Below are 20,246 nucleotides of genomic sequence, written 5' to 3'. Positions count from 1 at the left end.
TCTGGTTCCTTGGACGCCTTAATAAGGATGCATAATTATCTCTGTAAAATTCGATGCTTGCCCCCATTGCCATCCGTTTACGTCTTTACAAAGATCAAGCCAACTAGATAAACCACACATATTGTGATGACTGATGAGACCACGGCCCTCTGTATGTAACAAGTTATGGTTTTGCAAACTGTTTTTGACTGGTGACTTGATACGTGAAATGCATCTCAACCCATGGAGAAAGGTAAAAGTTGTGTGTTTTAGTTTTTTCTGTTCAGCGAAAGAAGAAAGGTTACAAGTTTCCTCTAAATCTGCAGTTTGTGGTGTTATAGTTCAGTATTGCCACCGCCCTTTTTGATCGATTCGTTACGTTACATAGCAAATTAATCTTTTCCACAAGTAAAGAAGATTCATTAAATATTATACGTGCAAAATTCAACCACCAGTGAGCACAATCAGAAGCAGCACTTGTATTAGAGTTTTGACCGTATAACCATATCCAGAAGGCAGGGAAATGATGGTGGAGGAGAGAGATGTTAGAAGACTTGAGCGCATCCATAAACACATCAAGAAGGATGAATAGTCATAGTTTCTCTCATGAATTCTCAGTTAGTAATGGCTGTCTGGCTTGGCTTGTTTCAGACCAAATTGTCAAAAAATTAGTCGAGGTGTGCACAATAACTATTTGAACATCTTTTATCACTGGTTCAGGGGGAAAAATGGATGGACAATTATTGGATACTGCAACATGAGGGTTGGAACCCTTCGTGCACTTTAACTTCAATGAGCTGAAAAAGATACTATACAAGCGCGTTCATCAGACGCAAGTGGAGTGGTAGCTACTGTACTTCTATGCACATGGTTTCAAACCCAATTCACCCCATTTCCAATCACTTTAAGTCAAAGAATAAATTTCTTACTTTGTTAAAAAAGAAAAAGAAAAAAGAGAGTCATGCAGACGTTCTTTTGTTAACTGACTGACGAATTAACTAAACAACAAAACATATTTCGAGGTAAGCCGAGCAATATGCTAACTTTCTACTACTAGTTAACATGGGCGGTGAAGTCACGGCAGCCCCATTTAGGAATTGGGAAAATGAACCGTGTAAGAGAAGGACTTGGAGCATCTTCAATCCTTACTCTCTCTTTTTTACCTAAATTTGGGTAGAGATTTGAGTCAAAAGCTTAATTTGGGTAAGATATCTTCAATGTTAAACTCATATTTGTACCCAAATCTATCGAAAATGATATACGTACCGACCACCGAAATCGTACCGACGGCCGCCAGCCGATCCGAGCAGTCCAAAAATTCTATAAAAAAAAAACCGAGGGGCCTTACGCGGGAATCAATGGCATCCGAGGTGTGTAAAGTGCTTGATCTGAGCATCCCTTTTTCGTGTATATACACGAAAAAGGGGTTGTCCGATCAAGCACCCTACACATCTCGGATGCCATTGATTCTTGCGATAGGTCCTTCGGTTTTTCTTTTTTAGAATTTTTGGACGTCTCGGATCGGTTGTCCGGGTGGCCGGAGACGACCTGCCTGTGGCCGTCGGTACGATTTCGGTGGGAGGTGGTCGGTATGGCTAGCATCACTCCAAATCTATTATTGAATGGCACACTTGTAATTAATGAGAGTGAAAGTAAACAAATAAGTATGAGTTTGAGTCTCTCCAAATTTGGATAAGAAAATGGGTAAAATTCATAATGGATTGGAAAATGGGTATAACATTGGAGATGAATTTTTAAATTTTTTACTCAAATTTTGGATATAAATAATAAAATGAGTAAGAATTAAAGATGCTAGCCATATTGAATATCGTATTTTCTATTAGTACTATTTTTGTTCTTTCCAAAGCTCCAAAGGAAGTGGCATTGGAGAAAAATTAAAAATATATGAAGCACCAGGAAAAAAGAAAAAAACTTATATTATAACAAAGAGAGAAAAAACTGTTCTTTTTTTTTTTTTTTTCCAATATTGTATACATCAACTGTCAGGAGAGGTTAACAGAGTTTTTGTATGTTATTCCATTATAGGTTTATAAGCTGTTCATACCCCTGAACTCCAACTACGTCCCTCGGTGGGGCACCAACCTCCACCATGACTTAGGCCTTTTTTTTATTTGATGAGGCGGTGGCAGTTTTCATGGCTCGAACCCGCATATCCATCCTAGCAAGTATCAGTTGAGGTAAAAAGGCTTTTGAGTTATTTTGGAGAGAGAAAACACAAAAAAGTAGGCTGCACTAGCTAATGTAAAAAGGGAGGTAAAAAAGATTTATGAATAGTAGTTCAGTACTTTTAACTCACCACTGTTCAAAAGTCAGCCTTTATTTTATTGTTTCTTTCTCTCACGCCTCCCTCCTCCCTCTTTGTTCTTGCTTTGTGGGGTTTTTAGTTTAAAAAAAAAGAATAAAGAAAAAGAGTGAAAATGTATATTTTAATAGGTGTTAGGTAAAATAGATAGTGTTGTTGCAGTTGTGAAAGAAAAAGTTGATAAGTAAATTAAAATTGTGAACTACTCCCTCCGTCCCATAATATTTGTCCGGTCTGCGAAACGAGGACTACAAAATAATGCATTTCTTTCGAGAAAAAATTTAAATTTTTTTCATAAGTTAAAAGAACTCGTCGAGATCTAGTAAATTGTTGAATTTTTTTTCAACTTTTTTCAAAAAAAATAGTATTATTTTTACGTCTTCGTTTTGCGGACCGAACAAATATCATGGGACGGAGGGAGTATTCACAAGGTAGTTTAGCTACCTATTGGTGTACATGCTCTAAATGTCAATAAAGAAGAAGTGATTTTGGAAGTTTATTGGGGTGATGCTGTAATGTTCAAAACATGTGGGGTAGAATTGTAAGACAATATATATATATATATATATATATATATATATATATATATATATATATATATATAGCAGCCCTATACTCCGTAATCGGTATTGGAGTAATCGATCAGCACCCCAAAATCTGAATCTTACGTACAACAAATATCAGCAGCTTCGGCAACGAACAGGTACCTCTCTCTCTCTCTCTCTGTGTTGCCCAGGCCTGGCACTGTTGTGCTAGTATTGGTTATGTTTTGCACATGCCGTTCCTTTTTCGTATAGTATTTCCATGGTCTTCCGATAATGTGATGTGATTTTGTATCTTGAATTCCTGATTGAGCGACAGATTGGTGGGAAGCTATTGGGTAGAGAGATGAACAATTCTTCCGCAGGGCCCTCTTCAAAAGTAAGAGCTGGGCCATCCCAGCCAGCAGAAGCTACATTTAAGCGCAAGCGAGGAGTTTTTCAGAAGGATTGTGAGTTCTTACTTCTCTTACTGTGAATTAAACAGCATTTTTTGCTCAAAGTTTTCCAATTTATGCTATTTTGTGTGTCCCTTTCTTTCCTTATTCCCCCCTCTCTGTGTATTGGATCTCACAGTGCAGCACATGATGTATGGCTTTGGAGATGATCCCAACGTATGTTCACTGTCTCTGTCTCTATCTTTATCTCTCATTGTTTTTTTTTGGTTCTTGTTCACTATTGGACACTAAATCTGTTTAAATATGGCAAACACAAGGATTTCGCGCAATAGTACTCATGGAGCTAATGATACCATTTCCTCAATTGTCCTTTTTATTGCTCCGCTTGCTGAGGTGTTCCAGTTTTGTTGCTCATGACGAGTTGTAACTCGTGTCTTTGCTAGTCCTGCGTATGTTTTTTTCGGTGGATTTGAGTTTGTATGATGTTCTGATCACTGCCTTTACAGTTTATGTCCTCTTCTGAGCCACACCACTGCCAGCTTAGGTTACATTTGAGGCCATTATGACTGACAGGTATCATCGCATTGTATGCTTGTACTTCAGCTGTGTTTAACAAAGATTTAGGAAGACGCACAATAAGAATGTGTTAATGCTTCATCATTGAGGGAGCTGGTGAAGCAATATGAGATAGGAAGAGTGTTATTTGGTTTTCAATCTGAATCCCTATAGATTTCCTATTAATCTTTGTAACATTTTCAGAGATTAATGAAACTTTTTTTGCCTTCTGAAAAAAAGGAAGTTCTTTTATTATTTCTCTTTGTTTGTTCCCCTGTTTAGTATGGGAAGATTGCATATTACTATGAATGTTTTGTTTGATAGGTATGGCCTGTAGAAGGTGTTCTTATGTCAGTATTGATTCTTGAATCAAAGTTTTGCCTTCTACATAAATTGGAAATGGCATGCACTATTTTTTGGTTGATACCTTTTGTCTCCCTAATATATAGCTGATGAATGCATTGCATTCTTGTTTATTGTTGATTGATGCATTCTTTATATAGTATTGTTTTTCCATCACATCATGGATTTTGTTCGTTAATTAACTATGATGTACCATCAGCCGCTTCCAGAAACTGTGGTGCTGCTGGAGGACATTGTTTTAGAGTACGTAACTGATCTGGTAAGTTGTGATTCCTCACTTATGTTTTCTGATTACTTGCAATTCGTACTAAAGGATTCCAAACACCATCCTCCTCCCCCAGGGGGACAATCCCAGGAGCTCCACACCAAGAGCCCTGCTGCTTATGTTTTTTTTATTTTTCTTTGGTTCGTTGTTTGGATTCAGAAGATACAGCATAGTTAAGCTTATTTATGTTTTTTTATTCAGAAGATACAGCATATTTAAGCTTATCTGTGTTTTTTTTTTCCTGCAGGTGCATCAAGCTCAAGATGTTGCATCCAAAAGGGGAAAGCTTCTAACAGATGATTTTTTGTTCTTAATAAGGAAGGTACTATTTCGGAAACCAGTCGTCTTGTGTAGTTATGTTTTGTCCAACTACTTATGTTTCTTAAAGAATGGTTATTCCATGGACATAGTGGTGGCATCTAGAGTGGGTTTTGAGTCAAACGCTGTATAAAAACATGAAAATTTTAGAACGAGGTGGAAGGAAAGTTTGAGCTGTGGAGATATTGTTCACAGCAGAGGAAGGCTTTCCTTTGATTTTAAATTTTATTAATATTAGTTCTGTTACTAGCACTATGACATGTCTTTTGAATCCACTCGATCCTCTCCCCTTTGTTTTGTGCTTCAATTGTGGGACCTCGTTTCCTCAGTGTTTTATGCAAACAGGCAGTAGCTACTGTTATCCTATGTTTCTCCTCTCCACTCTAGAAGTACTGGGTATATCAGATTTTAAAATTGAAAGTGTGGACACCTCACATGACAACATGTATGTGATCTTGATTCTACTTCAAAGTTATGAAGTCTCAATTTTCTCATGAAAAGAAGTTTTTGCTTGACCTTCTTTGCCTGCCCATCACCCCAGTTGTGAGGAATGCATGCAGACTAACGTTACCTTTGAACACGGCACTCTGTTATCCATCCTTTCCTTGCTTTTGATATTTGAGATTTATGCTTACATCAGGCATCTCTTGACTTTATTATGTTATTGACCTTGTAGGACCTTCCAAAGCTTAACCGCTGTACAGAACTGCTGTCTATGAATGAGGAGCTGAAACAAGCAAGGAAGGCTTTTGAGGTAGACGAGGAAAAGCTGGCAACAATTGAATGATATGGACAAGAAAGAATCAACCTTTTCCTTTCTCTTCTATACTAGTTCTTCTTCAGTTATATCCATGAGAAGAGGTTTTTGCTTTACTATGTATAAACCCCTACTGAGTAATTCGAGTAGAGTTTTGGTAAACTTTTATCATAGGTATTCACACTATACAATTGCTCTGGCATGGGTTATATATAAAAGATTGAATTGGATCTTCATGTTTTTCTCGTTGTCTTTTATCCATTGATTGACCACTCTTTTTGCATAACGTTGTGAGAGCTTTTATCACTGCCTCTTCACTCAGTCAATGGCATGATAGATCTCTGCCTTTTGCTGTGTCTCATTTGCCCATGCGTGCCTGGTAGATAAGTAATACTACCGGCAGGAACCCTCTTGGATCCCTCATTCTTATGTTCGATGATAAAGTTTTTTTTAATATGGGCAGTTTCCTTAATGCCAAAATGGCTTCTATTGCACAGCCTAACGGTTGGCGGTGGCCTAGGAGTAGAAGAAATCCAATGGTGATGGAGATTATTGCTCCTACTCCTAACACTTTCTTTCCTAATTTGCAGCAAGAGGATTCAGTTTTTTTGGACTTTGACTGCTAACAAAACCTACTCACCTACTCTGTGTAATCTGTTTGGAGTAATTTGAGAACCTCTGGTCCAAAAGTAGATTGGTTCAAATTAGTTTGGTTTAAATATCATGTCCCTAGATGGTCTGTTAAACATTGGATGAGCATTTTGGGCCGGCTCTCAACTAGGGATAGAATGTGCCGGTGGGGGATTTCTGCTGATCCCAGTTGTTCTCTTTGTGGTGTTGGGCTTGAATCACACGAACACTTGTTCTTTGCTTGCCCCTATTATTCCTGGATTTGGTCCTCTTTTTGAGTAAATAATGGGGTTCCAAGACAGGGTCTAGGGCTTACAGATGACGTGAGATGGGCTGGGTTGCATAGGGGTGGAAACACTCTCCAACACCTTGGTTTGCAAGTTGTCTTTAGCAGCTTGTATTTTACCACATTTGGAGGGAGACGAATTCTAGGATTTTTCAGGGGATTTGCTCTACTGAGAATCAGTTGGTTTCCAGAACTGCAAATGATGGGTGAGCCTTGATCAGTTCTTGGAGGCCTATTTGGAGATATGATGCAAACAGGTTAATTTGCACTGTTTGCTCCTAGGAGTTGATTCTGTTTTGTTGTTCTTTGTGTTCTCTTTTGGTTGTTGAGCTATGGCTTTTGCTGTGCAGCGTTTGCTTCTGGTAGGTTTGTTTTGCCTGGGAATTCACCTGTAAAAATCGGGTTTGAACTTCAATAAAATCTTTGGCTTACCAAAAAGAAAAAGAAAAAGAAAAAAAACCAACACAACCAGCAGCTACATCTCAGAATCAAGAGGGGAAAAAGAAAAAATACAAAAGAGGATCAAAAGCTTCCGCAAATTTCATCGTTAGTGTCTTGTATTCACTAGGTTTTCATACCATAATGAAACTATGCCTTGCATAGACAAAAATAGAAATACGAAGAAGGCCCTAACAAAATGCTGGATCATTATCACAGCACAGATATCCTTGGTTGAATTTGCTACACGTTAAATGGAACCAAAAAAAAAAAAGTAGAAGAAAAGAAATCTAAGTCCCTCTCGTATCTTCTATATGGACCTCAATAATACAACCGCAACATCTTAGTAAAGAGTACCCAAGAAAAATGTAGTCAATTCCTTAACCGAGAATCGCCTTAATCTTCGTTTTCTGGTCTTCTGTTAGGGAAGTTGGGAAAATAACCTCAAATGTCACATATAGGTCACCCTTCTTTGTGCTATAGTGCAATGGCATCCCTTCACCTTTAAATTTTCTGACTTCCTTGGGCTTAGTGACTCCCTGAGCAGTGAAAACAGTAATGCATCAGCAAATAGTTGCTGCAATGTTTCATTTCAGTCAAATGAAAAGAAGCATCAGAGAACATACGGTGCTCACCTTAGTGCTTATATCCACTAAATGCTCATCAAGATGTTTAATTGTTTTCTCATAGCCAACAAGAGCTTGCACCTGAAGAAAAACAGAATTCAGATCATGAAACTCCATAGAATCCAATACTCATTGAAGGGAAAAGACAAAACAAACGTATCCATGCATGGTTTTCAATCAAATTTTGCAATGAACAGTCAAATAAGGACCAATTAGATACATTTTGGACCAAAATCATGAATGAGCTATGCAATTTGTAGATTTTATCACCCAATTAACTCCTACGTATATCTTTTGACTGAGTACTCCCTCAAGACCAGTCAACTATCTTTTCCTCTTTGTATCTTTCTTCAAAGCATCATAGAGCTTCTATGATGCTTTTCAGAACGGGCTGACTAGAGATCCTCGCCAGACAATTATGACCGCATGTGCCTTCCTAATACCCGCTTCTTTCCCCTTCATCCTCTTGAGTTGTAACATCATTTTAGGGGCTGTTTTAGAAATTCACCAGATGATACTAAGCAAGGTTATGGGGTTTTAAGCATTTTCCTTAGTAATTGAAGAGGTGCCATCAAGTTCAGTAACCCTTTCAGATATCTGAATTTTGGAACAATCTTCAAAGTAATGGGTCTCACATGGCAGTGTCAAAGAAGTGTTGATTAACTTGAATAAGACAGGAAAGCAAGTTTCCCGCTATGGTACACAAATCAATTCTATGGCCATACGAGCACAAAACCACAGAGAGAGAGAGAGAGAGAGAGAGAGAGAGAGAGAGAGAGAGAGAGAGAGAGAGAGTTACTAGCGTAATTGTAATAGTTCTGTGCAAGTCATTGCCTTCCCTTCGGAAGCGATCATGGGGTGCTGTACGAATACGAAACTGCCGAAATGTAGATCATAATGTCAGTATATGATTCACAGACAATTTCAGCAGGTTTTCTACAGAGCCAAAGATGAATATCTTACCCTCAGATCTCCAGGTTCACCATCTATTATGGGCTCCCCGTCTTCATAGAAAACCACTTCCTGAAAAGAGAATGGTGAGTCATGAGTGCAATACAGAAAAAGGACAAATGTAAGAGGGGGAATAAAATTCTTTGTGATTCTCCTCTAAGGTTGGAATGACGCAAGTATGGCGAGAAGAAAACTATGTATCCAAAATCATGTGATGGCCATCACAATGCGTGCTTAGTCAAAGATTCCACCAACTATGGTTGACTTGGGATGTTTCCAGACTTGAATTAAAAAGTGGCAATCAGGCAAGAAAAACATCTACATTTCACATAAACCGTTCCATTGTAACAAACCATCATGCTTTTGCAAGACATCAAAATACCACCTAGATTTACTCCTATAAGTACAACCCTCAAGATTTATGATAGTTTGAGGGGGCGAAAATTACAGTGGAACTCATTAGAGTATGGGCAAGAACACTGGCTATAGTAATTCGAACACCGGCTATAGTAATTCCATGCTTCAACAATACGATGGAGCCGACACATGAATGGATATAAAGAGATTATGACATTTAACCAAATGTGCCGGAAGTGTGGAATTTTCGTTTACTGAAGTCAAATATCTCGAATCAGAATAAAGACGGCGAAACCTTACTTGTCCATCCTGCATCCCTTTCTCAATGTCAACAGTGACAAAATACCCCTCCCTCTCATATTTCACATTGGGACATTGTTCGCAGACCTGAAAAGATATAATGAAAGAATTTAAGAAGTCCAACAGTAGCATCACTGCATCAGAATACTGGTAAAATGAAATAAAGGCCATGAAACGGCAAGATGTAGCAAGGACAATGTGCTTGCTACCTCCAAAAATATATAATAACTAAAAGTATAACTGCCAAAATAATAAATCACAACCACCGCTTAATGATTGGACCTAATCATTATGCAGCAGCAGCAGCAGCATTGCTACTTTAGACCATATACATTAAAATGATAACAAATGACATTTACAAAGGTTTCTCTTGCAAGATCATCAAAACCACACACCTGCTCAGTCATCTGCTGGAACATTCCGGGACCGATTTGCTTATGGTAGACCTCATTTCGACAGTTGCAGCGTCTCTTGCCTGGGGCTGGCTTTAAAATGTTTTTCTCCCTCCAAACCTAATGAATTTCAACTAAACACATCACAAAAATGAACAAACACCAAAAAGAGAAGTAAAAAAGGGGAAATCCTAAGCACAAGGAGTGAACTGGCCCAATACGTGATATTTACTTATGCGGAGTATATGGTCTGGTTCTGGCAACGAATATTAAATTCCAAAACAAATCTCATAAAGGGTTAAAAAGGGTGACTATTTCCTAAGTAATTCCAATTTCAAGTCAGTAAACGTGGTGTGACACATTGGTTACTGCAAGACATCGAAGAGGACTTTTTCAAATTCAATTGTACAGGCCCTAGGTACCAAAACAAAAACACTACATTTGTCACCCAAATTCAATAAGCATGTTCCTTACCTTCAATGATCCTCCCATGTACAAATCCTCCAATGTTGCATCCAATTCAACAACAACATCATCACCTTTCGCGATTTTCTCTTCTTCTTCCATTTGACCTCCACCAAAAAAACTAAAAGAGAACTTCGTTTAGTTAATAGTTTTAGAGATCATTGATCCAAACTTTCCACATGACAAATAGTTGTTACTACTACAGAAGAAAGAGCAACAACAACCCATTCAAGCATGATGAAGTGGTAGATTCACAAAGACTCCAACAAAAAGTCACAATTAACATTCTTAAATTTGCAATAGCAACCATCTAATGCAGGTATTGACAACAATGGATGTGTACGAAGGCCAGGATGGAGCTAAATGACCATTTGAGGTTTGATGGTACTAAAACATTTTTCAAGAGAATGAGTACCATTCTGACTTGTTATGATTGCTAAAAAGGAAAACAAATAACAGTGTCTTCGAGTTTAAGAAACCAGAATTACAAGGATAAGGGATCCTGCTAACTCAGGGAAACTTTGTACAAGAATGTATTCAAGGATATATATCCATTACGGCATCGTTTCCAACCTAGTAGACCGAGGCAATTGAAAGAAGCACCAAACCAAAATAATCCGCATCTGCCACATATACGGCCTTGAAATTTCCCATTCCCCAACCACCCATGATGGACTTGTGATTTTATCGCAGGGGGAAACCCACGGAATCAAAGTTGTGAAATCCGTTCCGTACCGGTGCTTAAACGCAACACAAAGACTTCCGTACCGGTGCTTAAACGCAACACAAAGACTCAAGATCCGTTCCGGTTGAAATACCGGCCGGTTCCAGCCAATACCAGATGTACCGGACGATACCGGTCTATTCTGGACGGTACAAAATTACCTTCTTCTTCTTCTTTTTTTTTTATGACATAAGTTGTGGGCTCTAAACTAATTAAAAGAAACTTATGGGATTACATATGATTTTTTTCGATTAAGATCACGATGGAATCCTGATCTGTTTCATAACTTTGTTTTGAGTCTTTTTGGATAATTTGTTGCTGCCATTTGTTTCTCGGAAATGGTTTTGCAACCTAGTAGATATATATAAAATATTAATTGCGGTAAATCCGGAACGGTACCGAGATACAGCCCGGTACCGGTACGTACCATTCCAATAGTGAAAACGGTACGCTGGCCGGTACGGGATTGACAACTTTGCACGGAATTTGAAAAGAATGAACGAAGTACATGAGAGAAGTGAGAAACATAACATCCACATATCAATATGTAAGCATGTTTTCTAGTGTCCACATAGACTTAAAAAACAAGACAGCGAGTGTAAGACAGTTTGTCAACGAAATGACGCATCTTGAGCTGTGTTCCATTGCTCCATCATGAAATTTGAGGTATCTATGATAGAATTGAGTCGATTTCACCAATAAAAGCGAATGCGAGCAAAGTCAAACAACATGCAATATGAAGAAATACGGGCAAGGGCCCCAGAAAATTGCTTATTTGTTTCATTGTTAACGCTATATGCAGTTGCAGAGTGTCATACATCTCAATTCATGACTTTGGCTAACTTAGTTGGGCTACTCAACGTCTCATGTACGCCTAGTTAGTTATATTAGGGGGTCCAATACGACAATATATTCAAGGCCTTCACACAGAAATTAAACATTGTTAAAGAACAAATGCGATACAGCAGGGTTGACTGCTTCAATTATTTCTTACACCGGAGGCGTAGGCCCATGTTGTTTGGAGATAATATCTCAATAGCCACTATCAATATAGTAACGGTATGTCAATGACCACTACTTGTCCCTCCACCATCAAGCTCGAATTTCTTATTAATGTTAGATTGGTTTCAAAGCATACAACCAGTCAATTAAACAAGGAATATAATTCAGGAGAGGACACCAACTTACGAGCTAAATATGTCCTGAATATTCATTCCGCCGCCCCCTCTGCCACCGTTGGCAGCGTGCTGTTTCAGGCCATCTTCACCGTACCTGTCATATATGCTCCTCTTTTCACTATCCGATAGCACTTCATAAGCTGGTGTTCAATCACCCCACCAAAAAATAGTCAATGAATAACTTGATATATGATCAAAAGAACTAACTCGATTTAAAAATCTCAACAGAAAAGGTTAGGATAAAAGATAGATTAGTACCATTATTGATCTCGGCGAATTTCTTGTTAGCTTCTTCATTTCCCTGGTTCTTATCAGGATGGTACTTTAATGCGAGTTTCCGATAAGCTCGTTTGATCTGCTCATCTGAAGCACCCTTGGATACTTGAAGAATATCATAATAGCTCTTCCTGATAACATTCATTCATTCAGTCAAATATACATCTATGTGAATACATGTATAAACACACGTGCATGCATTAGGAAGTCAAAGAGACGATCCTTACCCAGCAATGGCGATGATAACGTGGGATAAAACGCAGAGTAGGAACAAGAGTTTTGACATTCGAAGCGCCATAGAGAGCTTTGGCTAGATGATCAGGAGAGATTTCAAATCTCCCCTCTAAAATTTATTAGGGTTTGTAATCAGATCTACTGGCACACCTAAAAGAATGCTGAATTGTTAAAATTGATTCCACCTCTCTCTCTCTCTCTCTCTCTCTCTCCAAAACTGAGTTCTCAATTTCCCCCCCTCTCAAAAACAAACGAGAAGCGTGGCGCGGGGGGACGGTGGACCGGCGGAGTCAATACGGAAGGCACAAACTAACGACTGAGGACCCTTCGCAACGTGTTCTTGCTAAAACTGACCAATAAGAGAATTCCTTGATGTAGTTCTACCGAATCATAGTTCGCCACGTGTACATTTATGGGGAAGTTATGCTGAGGAAAGGCCGGGATGAGGCCCAACCGATTTGGGTCTCTGTAAACAACTAGTAACTAACGAGACGGACGCAGGCGGCCTCAAAGTGGCCCAAAATATATATGTAGTAGTGGTCCAGTGGGCTAGACTGGTATATGCAGTGCCCTACTACTTGAGCCGGTCTCAAGTCCCGTTCGTGTGTGTTTTAGATAGTGATGGCCATCTCGTTCGATCCGTCCGTATGAGATAGTGCGTGATTTCTCTTTTTGTATGTTTTGACGGTATCTTTGCACCTCAATTTAGCCATCCAACGAAAGAATGCGACTTAGCATTATTGATTGTGTATAGAACTTGTTTAACGGGTTAGTAATAAATTAGATTAGATAAATAGTAGTTCTTCGAATTCGAGAGAATTCGAAGAAGCAAATTTATGTAATGCAGAGAGGTGTCACATTGAGGCTATACAACACAGAGTGAAGCAAAGCGATCGCTCGAATTAGTTGCACGTAAGAGGAATGGTTATTGGGTATGAACACATGTTCGAAAAGGACATACGTACCAAAACGACACTATTTGATAAGAAAAAGTCTAATACTACAGTACTAGAAAATAGTGGGAGAGAGACACGTTGTCAAGTTTTTGGGTCAATAAGCTAAGAAAAATACTGAAAAAAATACGGGAAAGTCTATAATACACACCCCTTAAAAGGGTGTACCATATGCACATATTTTATGATTTATTCATAACATTTTAGCGTATTTCGTAATTTTTATTCTAGAATTCATAACTTTTCAGCAGTACGATTCGTAACATTTTCATTATGGTTCAAAATATTTTGGTGTATCTCGTAACTTTTATACGATTCGTAACTTTTTAGCAATACGATTCGACGGATTCGTAATATTTTGTAGGATGCATATGATACACACCCAAATAAGGGATGTGTATTGTAGTCTTTCCCAAAAAATACAGAGTCTTTTAGCTTATAGATGTAATTTTGTAAGGATAGATTGTAGCAGTTAATCCTTGTTAGGCTTGTCAATAGACCGGATCCGATCCGAATCCGACAAATCCGGATCCGATAAGACCCAATCCGATCCGGATCCGATAAGACTCAAATCCGATAGTGGTAATCCGGATCCGATAAAATCCAATCCGATCCGGATCCGATAAGACTCAAATCCGATAGTGGTAATCCGGATCCGATCCGGAAACTTTTTTTACTTCAAAAATTTTAGCAAAAAAAAAATATTTTCCGAAAAAAATTTAAAAAATAAAAATAAAAATACAACTTCTGAAACATTTTTTTTTCAAAAAAAAAAAATCACTATTTTTTTTAAAAAAAATTAAAAAATTTTAAAAAATAAAGTTCGGATTTGGATTGATAACGGATCCGGATCCGTATTGAATTACCGGATTCGGATTATCGGATTATCGGATCGACTTTATCGGATCCGGATCGGATCGGATTTTTCGGATCGGATCCGGATTAGATCCGGTCCATTGACAGGCCTAATCCTTGGTGGTAGTTCTGTGATTTGTAACGGTAATACTCCAGTTGTTAGTAAGACCCAATTCTTGTTCTTGATAAAGAGGATCGAGGAAGCATTTGGTTGTACAATATATATATACTTCGTTGAAGTTTTATATTGAAGTGAATAATTTGCTTTTTGGTTATTTAGTCTTTGTTTTACTAGTTGTTTTGTTAGTTTGATCTTTGAGATAAACTTATTCAGGTTGTTCACGGAGCGACGCAATCTCAGTCATCCATTAACGCAATCAATGGTTGAGATTCGTTTTTAATTATGATTGGTCACAATTAATTGTTACCGGTCATAACTGACCAAAAACACTTTGGACGTGCGCTATTGGCCTCCATAAAATCTTCATTACGAAATGGTCCGCAAATAAAATTTTCTGTTCATCTTTTATTCCTCTTGGTTCGTCGGGTACGTAGGAGAATAGATTACACAAACGTCTTAAAGTTTGGCTCTTGAGTTTGGAAGTGTGTCTTTTGAAAAGGAAAGGATAATTTACGAGCATTTAATTTCTAGCACGCTCGCGTTGAATAGTTTATCCCTATGGAAAAATAGACAAACAGGATACCAATAGCAAACCACGTACTCATGTCATGTGTGGTTATTTCCAAACATGAATTAGATACTCCTATGAAGTAGTCTATAAAATTTCCTGAAAATTAGTAAACATGTTTGGCATTTAAATAGTATAACGTCGGTGGGATAAAAGTCTCCGTATCATTTTTTTTTTCCTGAGAAAAGAGCAAGAACAATTCAATAGATAGGAGACATAGCATTTGAATAACCAACACCACAAAAAGCCCAATTCTCTAGGAGATGTGGTATTTTTAGGTGAGTGGGTTTTTTACCGCTAGGTACAGAAAATAAAAAGTATGAGTATTTCCCACCAGGTCATCTCCAATTAATGAAACACCAAACCCCTATGAAAGTACTTAAAACTCTAAACTTTGAAAGTGCCCAAACCCTAGGGTACTCTATGAAAGTGCCCAAACCCTTGGGTATCTTATGAAAATGTCTAAATCGTAGGGTACCTGCTTTTCAAAAAAAAAAAACCGTAGGGTACCTTATAAAAGTGTCTAAATCGCTAAAACCCTATGATAGGAAAGTGCACCATAAAACTCCTATGAAAGTATCTAAAACTAAATCTTAGAGCTCTATAAAAGCGCCTAAACTTAAACCCTAGGGTATCCTAAACCCTAAAATTCTATGGTATCCTAAAATCCTAAGATGTCCTAGGGTGACACTTCCATTAATAGTAAATGTATTTTGCAAAAAGTGGACCTAGTGGTAATTAAGTTTTCTATCTTATCTTAATAAAAAATATTTTTTATTTTCTATATCTAATGGTAATAATCCTGTTTTGTATCCTCCGATATGGTTCAGTTTTGGCCGTGGAATGGGCCTGCAAGAAAGACCGGAATGGGTCATATTTTAGATCTCACAAAAATGTACGTTCTCGTAAAAAAATTAACTTGATTGGACACAAATCAGATCAAACAGAAAATTAGATACATGTGTCAACGATTCACTTATGTAGACTATAAAATGGATGGTGAAATTTTGAACGGCTCATTTTGTGATCATCAACAAACGTAATTTCAACAAGGGCATACATTTTTGCAACATTTAAAATATGAACTGTTACGATATGTGACCACGGAGTGGGCTCAAAACGGCCCAAAATTGGACCATACTGGAGGATCCAAAAGTGAAGTAGAACTTGGTCCATTTTCAGGTAGATGTGCGTTTTTGTTATGCATTTATTTGCGGGGGAATGATGGTTCAGGTCGTTTTTTGATAATTAATATCCGTTAAAGATATTTTCAGCATTAACAATTGTTCTCAGCATGTTCTTGACGGATATTAATTATCAAAACACGTCATTGACCGTCATTTTCCTTTTATTTGTAGTATTCTTTCTTGGAAAATAATTTTCACACTCCCATTTTAGTCATTTACACTCATATTTTTTGTTTTTATCCACATGAATTTACAATATTATCCTTGCATGTGTGAAGAAGTGTATTGAATAAATGGCAAAATAATAATTTCAAGTGAATAAAAAAAATGAACTATAAAAAGGGGTGTGTGAAAATTAATTCCCTTATTTCTATTCTCAAAAGGTCATTGCGCCATTTATAGTAGTACTATTTTTTTCTTCAAGAACCATGCAATCTCCTACCATAATTTTATTCCTGCATGGGAGTGGTGGAAAATACGTTTACTTCTTGTGATGAAACCAATAATATGAATGTAATAAAATCGGAATTCAAAACCTAGAAATTGATGCAATAAAATTGGTGATCAAGGCGAGTGTGAGTGTGTCACCCTTTGTACTTAAGACAGATTCGTTCCCGCTGCGGTACTCACAATTTACATGAACGTCTATCTCTCAGCACTACTTGATCGAACTCCCCACAGAAGAAGCAATTCAATCGATGGATGTGTTGAACTTTCTAGTGTTTGTACTCTCTCATATGAATGGACACGAATGAAAGGGAAAAATCCATAACACCAAATGAATGAGAAGAATGGTATTTATAGAGTAAATGGTGACTCTACGAACCAAAAGAAAGGGATACATTTGTTCATAAAAACGCATCCATCTACAATGAAAAGGGGTCACCTAAAAGATACAACTCCAAATCAAATCAATTTACATTCAAACAAAATAAAAATATTATATTTCAATAATATTTTCCAAGAGGGAGAACACTCTAGATTTGCAAAAGCATCAGAGGTACTCCTGTACATGCATTTTTTCTTCTTGTTTTCTCCAACCAATCCATCAGTATATCCTACTACCAAACTAAGGTGCCCACCGTACTGGAACGGGGCCTCAGAATGCAACCCTCCTAGAGTACGTAGTAATTAATGCTGTTGTACATACGTGGTTCATAAAAAAACAGCCGCTTGCTTGCAACTAAGGGCCGTTCCACATTCTTAAAAAAAAAAAACTTTTAAGTAAAAGAAAGTAATTTTAAGGTTAAAAATTATAGGTTTACACAAATAATTTTTTTACCAATATGAATCTTATTTGATAGATCTCATTGAGATATTTTAAACGGTGCAAAAAAATTTATAAAATTATTTTTTATTTTGGTTATATTTAAGTTTGAAATTATCTTCTTCTTTTTTTATAAAAAAAAAAAGGCTTTGAGAGAAAGAGGAACAAGGCCTTGCTCCATTAACTTAGAACATCTCTAGTGTTTTGGTTAAAAATTATGTGTTATATGATATAAAATGGGTCACATTTATTGTTTGTTAAGGGTGTGTAAATTTAGAAAGTGAACATGTTTTATAGTGGTGTAGTTTAAGACTTCAAGATTAGGACAATGATACACCCACCGCTCTGCCCACCGCACGCTCTCCGGGCCCACTCCGGCCACCGGAAGGCCGATCCGAACCGTCCAAAAATTCTATAAAAAAAAAAACCGAGTGGGCCTACGCGAGAATAAATGGCATCCGACGTGTGTAAGTGCTCGATCAGAACTTCCAAAAATTAGATGATCCGAGCCATTAAAAAATGGAAGATTGGTTCGAGCACTTACACACTTCGAATGCCGTTGATTCTCGCGTAGGCCCACTCTTCTTTTTTTTTAGAATTTTTGAACGGTCCGGATCGGTCGTCCGGTGGTCAGAGTGGGCCCGGCGAGCGTGCGGTGGTTGGTGGGTGATGGGTGTATCATTTTCGTTAAGATTATGTGATAGTGTAATAGAAAATGTATAAAAAACTCTTTCTCTCTCCTCTCTCCTCTCTCTTTCCCAAATCGGTTTGTTTCTCTCTCCACTCTCCTCACTTTGCCTGACACCAGGCTCTTTTCTCCCTCCCACCCATTTCTTGTGTCTCTCTCTCTTCTTCACTAGCGGGCTGTTTGGCTAGTGAATATAGAGGTGGATAAGATATGCGGCTTGATTACTTCTCCTACTCCCCTCTCTTCTTCGATCTTTGGCAGAGAAAAACCCTGCCTGGATTTCGCCCTGATTTGCTGAGATTGGATTTGTAATCCACCTCGCGGGTGGATTTGTAACGACAGGGTACCCCCTGTCGTTGAATATGCGGGGTTGGTGAAAGTCTATCTTGCCCTTGAGACCGAAGAGAGAGAGAGAGAGAGAGAGAGAGAGAGAGAGAGAATACTTGTTGTGACGCCCTAGGGTTTACCGGAAGAAAAAGAAGAAAGAAACGAGAAGAAGAAGACCGAACACGTGAGAAGAAATAAATCAGTTTTTAAAGGTAAATTATTCTTTGCACCCCTAGAGTTGGTATTTATTTCTAAGTTAGTCCCTTACACTCTTTGTAGGAAAATTAATAATTTGGTCAAGGGAGCAACTGGTTGTCTTTGAAATCTCTTTTACCTTATATTTTTTTTTTATAAAAAAATCACTTTTCAATTACGTTTTAATTTTTTTCAAAAAATAATATTCTTCTAACAAATAATATGGTTTAAACATTTGTAAGATAAAATGAATTTATTTTATCCCACAATTAATGATAAAATGGAGATGAGATGAAGAAAATGAGTGGTATTTATTGAAAATTTCACCTAAATAATTTGTTGAAATTTTTTTTCTTGAAATTGTAATAAAAATGAGGTTTAAACATTTATAAGACAAAACAGATTTATTTTATCCCACAACTAATGATAAAATATGTATTTACGCAATTATAATAAAATTAATCTAATTTGTCCATTAAAATATAAACTGGGGGCAATTGAATCATTTGACAACTTATCTATTCATATCCACCTTTTATATCCCCTCCTCAAAAAAATATCCAAACACTGGATTACAAATTCACCATTCTTATGAGGTGGGCCCACCATTCCTACATATTACCCATTATTTCATATCCACCCTCAAATTCATCCTTCTTCTATATTCACCCAAAATCAAATCCTCCATCCAAACGGGCCGTAGAGGTGTGGTTACAGTTACAAACCTTCAAGCAATGACTAACAGAATTGCTTAGTTAACCATACTTTATCATACTCATTAAAGTGGAAAGAGAGGTACTAGGAGTACATCACTGCAACCATTTCCCAATCACATTCCTCACATATAGGTGAGACCTGTTCCAGTGAGATCCACCTGTATATGAGAGAAGTGTGGTTAAGGTAACGTGCCTCTAGCATTTTTGAAGTGGAAAAACTCACAATTGTTAATTACCTGACACCTGTCAAATAGTTTCTGACCAAACCAATGCCTTGACCCTTTCCTCTAGAGATGCCCTGAGAGAATTTCCAACCCATCTCTCCCTCTTCCTCTATTTTGGAGACTCAAAAAAAAAAAAAATCCTATTCAAAAAGTAATTTTGAAAAATCAACAACTCTAATTTAATTCTTTATTTTTCACCTCCAAAACTCCCCCCAATTCTTTATCTATTTATTGTTCGATATTATTTTTTCCCTCCTTTCATTAGATGCATGTTTTTTTCTCATTTTAATTCATTATTTAAACTAATACAATGATAGGATAGTGTAAATGAGAAAAAATAATATCATGAGTTCAAATGATTTGAATTTACATTTGATGTATTTTAAAATGCATTTACATATACTACTTAATATTAGACTCATTTTGAAGGTATTATTATTATCTTTCCAATAATACCAATTCTGTAGAAAAAGTATCCATAATGTAAATGTTATATGTAGTTGACGAAATTCTAGCAAAAAAAAGTAAAAACTAGAATATTAGTGAATGAGAGAAATAGAGATGGGTCTCCATTTGGGAGGTGATTCTCCAAATATGGAGAATAAAAGCATTCCCAACCCATTTTTAAAAGTCCAAAATAGAGAATGGATGTGACATATTAGAGGAAAATTTTGTAATTTATTTTCACTTTTTACACTTTATGAGAGAATTTAAGAGAGACTCATCCTACTTTTTAGATATTTGAGTCCTCAAAATTGCCTTTGATTCTCTAAATATGGAGATCTTACCCC

General features: G+C 37.2%; 2 protein-coding genes across 2 annotated transcripts; one reads left to right on the top strand and one right to left on the bottom strand.

The window, feature by feature from the left end:
• The first annotated feature begins 2,881 nt into the window (after nt 1–2,881).
• Nucleotides 2,882–5,737, top strand: LOC131305671 (transcription initiation factor TFIID subunit 13-like). Its single transcript, XM_058332427.1, has 6 exons — nt 2,882–3,005; nt 3,164–3,293; nt 3,418–3,455; nt 4,357–4,416; nt 4,670–4,744; nt 5,417–5,737. Exons 2-6 carry the CDS (start codon nt 3,191–3,193, stop codon nt 5,525–5,527), a joined length of 387 nt encoding a protein of 128 aa, XP_058188410.1. The 5' UTR covers nt 2,882–3,005; nt 3,164–3,190; the 3' UTR covers nt 5,528–5,737.
• Nucleotides 5,738–6,943: 1,206 nt separating this feature from the next.
• On the bottom strand, nt 6,944–12,703 carry LOC131304873 (dnaJ protein ERDJ3B). The gene is made up of 10 exons (XM_058332325.1): nt 12,348–12,703; nt 12,103–12,251; nt 11,855–11,984; nt 9,952–10,063; nt 9,481–9,597; nt 9,086–9,172; nt 8,441–8,500; nt 8,277–8,354; nt 7,487–7,558; nt 6,944–7,390 (listed from the first exon to the last, which is right to left on the bottom strand). The coding sequence occupies exons 1-10, from the start codon at nt 12,416–12,418 to the stop codon at nt 7,232–7,234; spliced, it is 1,035 nt and encodes a 344-aa protein (XP_058188308.1). The 5' UTR covers nt 12,419–12,703; the 3' UTR covers nt 6,944–7,231.
• Between the last annotated feature and the right edge of the window lie 7,543 nt (nt 12,704–20,246).

Source organism: Rhododendron vialii, chromosome 1a (assembly GCF_030253575.1).
Source record: "Rhododendron vialii isolate Sample 1 chromosome 1a, ASM3025357v1".
Lineage (NCBI taxonomy): Eukaryota > Viridiplantae > Streptophyta > Magnoliopsida > Ericales > Ericaceae > Rhododendron > Rhododendron vialii.
Note: the sequence above shows the minus strand (reverse complement) of the source record. Positions and strands in the feature narration are given on the sequence as shown.